This window comes from Camelina sativa, chromosome 7 (assembly GCF_000633955.1).
Source record: "Camelina sativa cultivar DH55 chromosome 7, Cs, whole genome shotgun sequence".
In the NCBI taxonomy this organism is placed as follows: Eukaryota; Viridiplantae; Streptophyta; class Magnoliopsida; order Brassicales; family Brassicaceae; genus Camelina; species Camelina sativa.
In genome coordinates this window covers 31808380-31818357 of record NC_025691.1, presented here as the reverse complement: position 1 = coordinate 31818357, position 9978 = coordinate 31808380, and the positions used below count along the sequence as shown (strand labels likewise).

At 35.7% G+C, this 9978-nt stretch overlaps 2 protein-coding genes across 6 annotated transcripts; both read left to right on the top strand.

The window, feature by feature from the left end:
* LOC104703751 (serine/threonine-protein kinase At5g01020) lies at window positions 2880-5277 on the top strand. Its single transcript, XM_010419825.2, has 5 exons — window positions 2880-3384; window positions 3846-3981; window positions 4138-4274; window positions 4380-4503; window positions 4670-5277. The coding sequence occupies exons 1-5, from the start codon at window positions 2941-2943 to the stop codon at window positions 5107-5109; spliced, it is 1281 nt and encodes a 426-aa protein (XP_010418127.1). The 5' UTR covers window positions 2880-2940; the 3' UTR covers window positions 5110-5277.
* LOC104703749 (60S ribosomal protein L3-2) lies at window positions 5546-9038 on the top strand. 5 transcript variants are annotated; one of them, XM_019228094.1, is made up of 7 exons: window positions 5546-5591; window positions 6382-6474; window positions 6664-6774; window positions 6869-7173; window positions 7277-7313; window positions 8176-8548; window positions 8636-9038. In XM_019228094.1, the coding sequence occupies exons 3-7, from the start codon at window positions 6735-6737 to the stop codon at window positions 8898-8900; spliced, it is 1020 nt and encodes a 339-aa protein (XP_019083639.1). In that variant the 5' UTR covers window positions 5546-5591; window positions 6382-6474; window positions 6664-6734; the 3' UTR covers window positions 8901-9038. The 5 variants fall into 5 exon arrangements, with proteins under 5 accessions (XP_019083639.1, XP_019083638.1, XP_019083640.1 ...); XM_019228093.1 differs by having other exon boundaries at window positions 5555-5591; window positions 6369-6474; XM_019228095.1 differs by lacking the exon at window positions 7277-7313 and having other exon boundaries at window positions 5555-5591; window positions 6369-6474; window positions 8139-8548.

Below are 9978 nucleotides of genomic sequence, written 5' to 3'. Positions count from 1 at the left end.
GGGGGTGGAAACGACGAGATTATAGAGTAGTGGGGTGGCTCGATATAACTTTTGATAGTGGAGGGTAAAGTTGTGTAATTTAACTGTTTTCTGATTGGCAAGTCTTTAACTTTGTTTTCATAAAGAAGACATAAAAAGATAAAGCTAATTATAAGAGTCACATTCCACTCTTAAGTTATCAGCTCTCAGTAAATTAATTTTATTATTAAAAATTTAAAATTAGAGATTTTCTTTTCTTTTTAAAAAATTTAGATTCATTGAGATTTTTGTCTCTAAATTCGTATGGTTTATATTTCGTAAATTCGGTTAAATGATTGGTTATCTGAGTAAAACTATACTAAAGAAATGAAAATCATAGAGATACCTGTAGCCTGGAGCCACTCATATGAACAGCTTTTTGACTTAGTGGATGACTAAAGAGATGCTAAAAAGAGGGAAAAAAAGGAATAAAGATATATATAGAAAATAAAATTGTGTTAATAAATCTAAAGTTCTTATGAAAGCATATAAGATCGTAGATTTAAAATATTTTGAATAAAGACAAACCAATTTCCCTATGATATCCTTAGCGTAAAGTTAAAGTACACAGATGAAAATTTTGATAGTTTGTATTTGTAGTATGAACGTCTAATTTGGTCGAACCTCATTAAACTCCGATCCTATTTAAGAACTAGTTTAACAATCAAAAGTCAAAACCGTGCTCATTCATTCATTCACATAGTAAATTGTCCCAAGCTAGCCAAGAGACGAGAAGGGGACAATTACAAGACTTAGTGGATGTTCCCGGTTCATCTATGTCCAAATTAAACTCCAAAAATTACTGTTTACTGAACGTTTTATCTCATGTTTTCTAGAACTAATTAAATGGTTTACACGAGCATTCATTATAACACTCAATAATCAGATATGATAACTACCATAACCAGTTCTTGTTACCCCTTGGGCTCTCGGCGGCCGACACTCAAGGAACCACAAGGCACTCCATACAGAGCAAGCAAATCCTAGCGATGAGACGCCCGCGTAAGGACCTCAAGTCTCATCAGGAGGGCGAACCAAAGACCCATGTCAAACAAAGACCGATCAATATCTGAACGCTTGTCATGTTACTACCCTATTTGCATTGTTACTTGGCTACCATGCTACTTTGTTATCCTTCACTTTCTTACCAGATAACCATACTATATCCATGCATGAAGCATAACCAAGTCCATAGAGACATTGTTATGAACTATAACCATGAAAATATGGAGATATATATGTTAAGGAACTTTTAGAATATTAGCTTTTCTATAAATTTTATACATATATAGTATTTTATACCGACATTATAATATAGACTTTTAGCTAGTGCAGATCAGTCAGAAATTTTTATCCAATATCTGATTTGTTTTTTTTAATAGGATGGAATTGAATAAGCCAAAAATTTTGAAACAGTGGAGCAGGAAGAAACGTAATAGAAATGATTTATTATTATTATTATTATTATTATTATTATTATTATTATTATTATTATTATTTAGCAGACATTATCCATTTTTTCATACATCATCCATTATCTCATTTTAACTGCTCCTAAGAGTTTTCACAAGAAAGAATTATCAGAAATCAATTAAGAAGTGAATAAAACTGAAAAACAAAAAATATCCGTTGAGGAAATTTCTTGTACAGATTATAAACCCACAAGCATAAAAATATTTTACTTCGAATTATATCTTACATATATCATATATGTATGCTCACATATATATATATATATAATATATGTATGCTTGTATTTTGTGTTAATCAGGTCGATGATCAAATACTGAATCTTACTTAATGAATCTACCCAACTGTTTTTAGTAAACAATATAAGGCACAGTATAATTCAAAATGAGTTAATAGAGAGCTTTTGTGCGAATGTAGAGAAAAAAAGACTTTGTTATCTAATTTATTTCATCTATTAGCGTTTTCGCGTGCTATACTTATAAAAGTTTGGTTAAACTTAAACAACATCTTTGATTACGAATTTACGATTGTATACTTTCTTGTAATCTCTCATTCTCTTTTAATCTTCAGAGCCAAAACTTAGTTGAGCTCTTAATTTAGCCATTAGGTGAATTATGTAGTGACGAAAAAGTGCTTACAATAAAATCGATCGCCGACTTGTTGACTAACATAACAAATCCATTACACTTATTTATTATGCTATAACTCCAGACTCGTCCGTGATTTTAAATCGGTTATTCTAACAATATCAATTCTTAAAATTTACACCATATAATTTTGTTTCTAGTCAACTTAAATGTGACACACACATGTAAATATCTTTACAATGAGTTAAAAGAGAAGACATCATGACGCAAAACCCCAAGTTTGAGTAGAGTGGTTAGGGCAGTTGAAGAAAGAACGTCTCTACTCTTGCCTCTTCATTTTTTTTATAAGCTTATCCTTAATGGAAAGCTACAAAACAAAACTGACATATACACATTTTCTATCATATCATTTAGTATACAAATAATATCTTTGTGTGAGTGTACAAGATAGCTAGCAAAACTATTGAAATTACATTTTCCTTGTTTTTAGGGGAATTAAATTAATCAAATACATGTAAAGCAATGTAAATTTGAATCTTTGATGATTTTTGGACGTCTTAGGTTTAGTGAGCATTCTATATACTAGTAATGTTTTATAACCAACAAAATACCATTAGACCAGAGTATCCAAATTCAAATATACGGATTGATCCTGTAATATGCATTTTAAATGTCATAAAACTAACCAATAAACCTATACATACAATGATTTATATTATATTTTACACTTCTTTATTATATTTATATACGCATATAGTCCCTATCTCATATGTATAAATAAGACCCAACCCATCCATCATCGTTTTGACTTCTACTTAAAAACGTACAACACCAAAAAAACATTGAGTTAAACCCTCTTTTTTCGATGAGAGACTCTTCAACAACAGCATCCACCAAATCCTCACCGTTATGGAAACCCTTTGCCTCAAACTGCTGCTCGGTCGATGACCAAACCGTCTTCGGCAATCTCAGCCGTTGCCGACCTTCGAGATCAGAGTTCTCCAAGAACCATCTCGGACCACTTCCTTCTTTCCGGCGACTCTCTTTCGCTGATCTAAGCCGTTCTTCATCGGCTAGGATCAACGAAGATCTTGCACAGACTCTCGGAGCCGATTTAGTGGATTTTCAAATGTGTGAACTCAAGATGATCACTCAGAGTTTCTCTGCGAACTATCTTCTTGGAGAAGGTGGGTTCGGTAAAGTGTATAAAGGTTACATGGATGAAAATCTCCGACAAAGCCTAAAGGCTCAGCCGGTTGCTGTCAAGTTATTGGACATTGAAGGACTTCAAGGACATCGTGAATGGCTTGTAAGGACGTTTACCAATAATTGCATGCCTGATTTGTTATTGAGTTCTTTTTTTTTCACGTCTACTATTTTCTAATTAGTTTTTAATTATGGCATATTTGATTACGCATATATAGTTTAAATTATGGGGCATCCAAAAAGTAGAGTTCTTATAGAACAAAACCACGTCTCCTAATGATTTATATACAACGAAGTCAAAGATCCTTTGGACTCATGTCTTTATCTTTAAATACTTAGGATATAAAATGTGTTTGGTAATAATAATATGGATTAAGTACGCTGTACGCATATGATAATCTTGTCGTTTCTTTTTGGGTGTCAAGTACATCGTAACAGAATATTTTTCTTGTTAGTATGATATAATAGTTGGTGAGACCACTTTGTTATACACTTATACACGTATCTTCTTAGTTTAGTCTCTAAGAATATAATTAATTACATTTGTTTATGATTCATTTGCAGTCTGAAGTCATACTTCTTGGACAATTAAAGCACCCGAATTTAGTCAAACTCATAGGATACTGCTGCGAGGAGGAGGAACGAGTCCTCATCTACGAATTCATGCCACGTGGTAGCTTAGAAAATCACCTCTTCAAACGTATGAACATTTTTAATAATTCGCATTCGCATATATATTTAAGTATATATATGATCAGTATTTCATTTATATATTCGCATATATATTAATAATCACCTCTTCAAACGCATTCACGTGATCAGTATTTCATTTAGTTTTCTAACTACGATCGTACAGGGATTTCACTATCACTGCCGTGGGCAACGAGGCTGAAGATCGCTGTCGCAGCCGCTAAGGGTTTGGCGTTTTTGCATGATTTGGAGAGTCCAATCATTTATCGCGATTTCAAGACTTCTAATATCCTACTTGATTCGGTAATTTTAATTATTTTTTCAGCTTGAAAATTAATAAATAGTAGTATATATTTCTATTTTAGGAAATTTATCTATTAATTTGATGTGCTTTTAAAAAAAATCAAGGATTTTACGGCGAAGTTATCAGATTTTGGTTTGGCGAAAATGGGACCAGAAGGATCCAAATCTCATGTCACAACTCGAGTCATGGGCACTTATGGTTATGCTGCTCCTGAATATGTTTCAACAGGTACACAACATTTGTCTTTTTTTCCTTGCCAGTAATTTTGTTTTAGTCAATTTTTAATTAATTTTTGCTAAAACACATAAAGGTGAATCTGTCGTGGACATTTAATTTTATCAATAAATTTCATTCGATCAATTTTATCTAACGCATGGGAGCGCAATATTTTCAGGGCATTTAACGACAAAGAGTGATGTGTACAGTTACGGCGTAGTTTTACTCGAGCTCCTAACGGGAAGAAGAGCCACCGAAAAGTCACGACCAAAAAACCAACAGAACATCATCGACTGGTCAAAGCCTTACCTAACGAGCAGCCGCCGTCTTCGATGCGTTATGGACCCTAGGCTCGCGGGACAATACTCAGTCAAGGCGGCTAAAGATACGGCTCTTCTTGCATTACAATGTGTGAGCCCTAACCCTAAAGACAGGCCCAAGATGCTTGCCGTTGTGGAAACTCTAGAGAGTCTCATACATCACAAGGACATGGCGGTTTCTTCTGGTCATTGGCCTTTGTCTCCTAAATCTCATGGAGGGAAGGTTTCGCCGAAGGTTCGAGGGGATAGGGATAACCGGAGTGGTAGGAAATCAGCTCCGGGTTCGTTAAGATCTTGAACTTAATTAGGGTCGCATGACCTGAAAAGAAACAAATAACACGTCGTGTGTGTGTTGTGTGTATATTATATGGTCATACGTATCAAAGTGTGACATAATTAATGAGAGTACTATGACTTCCATTAAGAACAATGCCATTAAATATAAATGTAATAGATTTTGATCCCACAGGTTTTATATTAAAAATATTGAATCAAATTAGCTATGAGATTTAACCTCAAAAAATGTTTAGATCATAATTATTTTGGTATAGTATGTAGATCAAACTGGAACTTCTAGTAATTAATATCATATCATCTAATGGGCCGGGCTATTTGAACGAACTTAACCACAAGCCAAGCCCATAATTATTTCGGCTTTGAGCCCATCACAATTCAGAAACCCTAGGTTAAGCCAAGAGAGTATAAATACCCTAGTCCAGTACTCATTATAAAGTAAACCTAAATTTCTCTGTTCATATCGCCGCCTAGTTAAGTTTTAAGGTACACAAAGCTTCTCTTGATTTGATTTTTCTGTTTGGTTCTTCGAGAACTTGGTTTGTCTCTTACCTCATGATTTGTTTACGTTGATCTCATCGTTTCACATGTCTCTAGCTGCTTAAGTTTTGTTGTATGTTGTAGAACTGCGATGTTTTGTTTATGATATGAACATTTTGTATGTTCTCAAGTTGTTCTGGTTTTATGATCGAAATGATAACCCTCGGAACCCATTATAAAATCAAGGCCGGAGTCTCTGATCTGCTCTTTTGCTAGAAACCATTTTTTTTTGGTTTCTGGTTAGAAACACTCTAATGAGCTTGAGATTTGGCTATCTTAATGATGCCATAGGCCTTTGATCGAGGGAACATTTCGTTTCATATTTCCAGATTTCTTGAGAGTGTAATCTCTGAAAGTTCTGTTTTTTTTGGTACGTTAGCTGATTTGATTGCTGTTATGTGGTTTTGTATCCAACTCTTAATCTGGTGGTACTTAGCTGTCATTGAGAGTATATCTTATGTTATTATCGTTTCCTTGAACTTGTTGTTCTTTTCACAATCTGTTTTGCGCATCACTGTTTAGATTGCTAAAGGGTTTTTTTCTAGTGGTACAACTCTGTAATTTGGTAATTCATGGTGTTCATTTGTATGAGTGTTTTTTGCTTTATGTATATTGGACTTATTGCATCTTTCTTGTCACTATTATATTGAGATTGATATGATTATGTCATAGGATTGGATTTGTTGTTATCTTTATGTGTATATAATTTATCTTAATTTCTAGTGTTTGTTTCTAGTTGAAAGAACGTCTCACAGAAAGTTTGAGCATCCAAGACATGGTTCGTTGGGGTTCCTTCCTAGGAAAAGGGCTTCCCGACATCGTGGAAAAGGTAACTTGTAAAAAAGCCTATTTGCATCTGTTCACCAATTTCTTGCAGCTTCTATCTACTTGGTAGATTGAGTACAGCGTACTTGAATGTAAATAAGGTTTTGAGTATTTACAGTAATGTCTAAGCCAAGTTTTAATTCAGCAATGGCTTGTGTAGGTCTGATATGATATTCCTTGATTATGTTTTCAGTGAAGGCCTTCCCCAAGGATCATCCAAGAAAGCCTTGTAGGCTCACCTCCTTCTTGGGTTACAAAGCTGGGATGACTCACATTGTTAGAGAGGTTGAAAAACCTGGTTCAAGTGCGTTCTCACTCTTCTTTTTTAATGAGTCACAGCACGACACAATTATTGCATGTGGTTTTGTGCTGATCTGTGTTAATGTTGTTGTTGCCAGAGCTACACAAGAAGGAAACATGTGAAGCTGTGACTATCATTGAGACACCTCCAATGGTGGTTGTTGGTGTGGTTGGTTATGTGAAGACACCCCGTGGTCTGCGTTCTCTAAGCACTGTGTGGGCTCAGCATCTGAGCGAAGAAGTGAGGAGGAGGTTCTACAAGAACTGGGCCAAGTCAAAGAAGAAGGCTTTCACCAGATACTCAAAGAAACATGAAACTGAAGAAGGCAAAAAAGACATTCAAAGTCAGTTGGAGAAGATGAAGAAGTACTGCACTGTCATCAGAGTTCTTGCTCACACCCAGGTGCTTCATCTTTCTCAATTGTTATATTATGGTGGATCATAACATCTCTAATTGTTTTCATTTATGGTTAATTCGTATTCTGTTTAATTTTGATATGCATTAGATAAGGAAAATGAAAGGTCTGAAGCAGAAGAAGGCACATCTGANCGACATCGTGGAAAAGGTAACTTGTAAAAAAGCCTATTTGCATCTGTTCACCAATTTCTTGCAGCTTCTATCTACTTGGTAGATTGAGTACAGCGTACTTGAATGTAAATAAGGTTTTGAGTATTTACAGTAATGTCTAAGCCAAGTTTTAATTCAGCAATGGCTTGTGTAGGTCTGATATGATATTCCTTGATTATGTTTTCAGTGAAGGCCTTCCCCAAGGATCATCCAAGAAAGCCTTGTAGGCTCACCTCCTTCTTGGGTTACAAAGCTGGGATGACTCACATTGTTAGAGAGGTTGAAAAACCTGGTTCAAGTGCGTTCTCACTCTTCTTTTTTAATGAGTCACAGCACGACACAATTATTGCATGTGGTTTTGTGCTGATCTGTGTTAATGTTGTTGTTGCCAGAGCTACACAAGAAGGAAACATGTGAAGCTGTGACTATCATTGAGACACCTCCAATGGTGGTTGTTGGTGTGGTTGGTTATGTGAAGACACCCCGTGGTCTGCGTTCTCTAAGCACTGTGTGGGCTCAGCATCTGAGCGAAGAAGTGAGGAGGAGGTTCTACAAGAACTGGGCCAAGTCAAAGAAGAAGGCTTTCACCAGATACTCAAAGAAACATGAAACTGAAGAAGGCAAAAAAGACATTCAAAGTCAGTTGGAGAAGATGAAGAAGTACTGCACTGTCATCAGAGTTCTTGCTCACACCCAGGTGCTTCATCTTTCTCAATTGTTATATTATGGTGGATCATAACATCTCTAATTGTTTTCATTTATGGTTAATTCGTATTCTGTTTAATTTTGATATGCATTAGATAAGGAAAATGAAAGGTCTGAAGCAGAAGAAGGCACATCTGAGTGAGATTCAGATTAATGGTGGAGATATAGCGAAGAAGGTTGACTATGCCTGCAGCTTATTCGAGAAGCAAGTCCCTATAGATGCTATCTTCCAGAAAGATGAGATGATTGACATAATTGGTGTTACAAAAGGAAAAGGTTACGAAGGTGTGGTTACAAGATGGGGTGTGACCCGTCTTCCAAGGAAGACTCATCGTGGGCTTCGCAAGGTGGCTTGTATTGGAGCTTGGCATCCAGCTAGAGTCTCCTACACGGTGGCTAGAGCTGGTCAAAATGGGTACCACCACCGTACTGAGATGAACAAGAAAATTTATCGGGTTGGGAAGGTTGGCCAGGAGACTCACTTAGCCATGACTGAGTTCGACAGGTAATTAAACAGACAATTTGATATGTTTTGTTCATCTGTGTAGTAGTAAACTGGACTTGTTCTCATGTTCTGTTTTCTTTTTGACAGAACTGTGAAGGATATCACACCGATGGGAGGATTTCCACACTATGGGATAGTAAAGGAAGATTATTTGATGATCAAGGGAGGTTGCGTAGGGCCTAAGAAACGTGTGGTGACATTGAGACAAACTTTGTTGAAGCAGACGTCTAGGGTTGCTACAGAGGAGATCAAGCTTAAGTTCATTGACGCGTCTTCCAATCATGGACACGGTCACTTCCAGACTTCTGAAGAGAAAGCCAAGTTTTATGGAAGAGCAGCCATCAAAGCTTAGATATTTTTATTTTTCAAAAACTTTTGTTTTGTTTTCAATTATTATCTTGCTTTTCGAGTTTTGACGGTTGGTTGACTTTTCCCTTATTTTGGGTATTATAAAAGTTTACGATTTATATTATAAAGGTTTTTATTTCAAGATTAGAAAATATGAAAATTTTATTGGTTTAATAGTTGAAGATTTTCGACTATCATCTTGTTATTCGAGTATGGTTTCTGTGTTGTTAAGTGGTTATAACATGTTTAAATGACTTGGGATCTTGTTGTGTCTCTACTCTGTGTTGTGTATGCTAATAGTAGTAGCATCGGAATTTATAAGGCCAATAAATTCTTTTGGAATGTAGGGTGGATATACTTTAGTTTGTTGTTATTGTCCAATTTTGCTTAGGGCGGGGGCATATAAACTTAGTTCCAAGTTAAGAAAGCATATATATGAAATACGTTTAAAATTTTTGTGAGTTTCTTTGACTTATGAGGTTTGAGCCTGAGGCATGAACTTTAGTCTATATGATTTGAAACGTCATCATAATCTTGGCTCTATGAAAAGTAGGATCCTTTCATGAGCCTTAAGTCTATATGATATGTGTCTACAAGCACTTTGCGACAATGTATGAATGTAATGTACAGTACAAAACCCTAACCTCACTAGATATTGTTTGCTCATCTTTTTTTTTTTTTTTGATTTATTGTTTTGGCACACGGCCATGATTTGTGATGAGTATCCGAGTCACCATCTTTAAATTTCTCTCTCGAAGTATCTTTGGACTTAGAACTTGAACATGATCACAAGGGTAACATGACTGTGTGGTACTGTGGTTTGTCTAAGATCATTTTGTGGATGGTCTTTTTCGAGAATGGTTAATCCGTTGATTCAGTCTTATGAACAAAAAGGGCAGGATACGAATTGAGAGCAGGCCCATTAATTAAATGAACAAAAAGGGCTTTAAGGCCCAATATATCAAAACCTAGCCCGATCATGTTCTTTAAGCTATTTTTGTAGCTGGAGAGAGCCTTAAGGGGTTTTAGGGTTTCTCATTCATCAATCGAAGCTTTTGAGACTTCAGAGAGAGAGAGAGAGA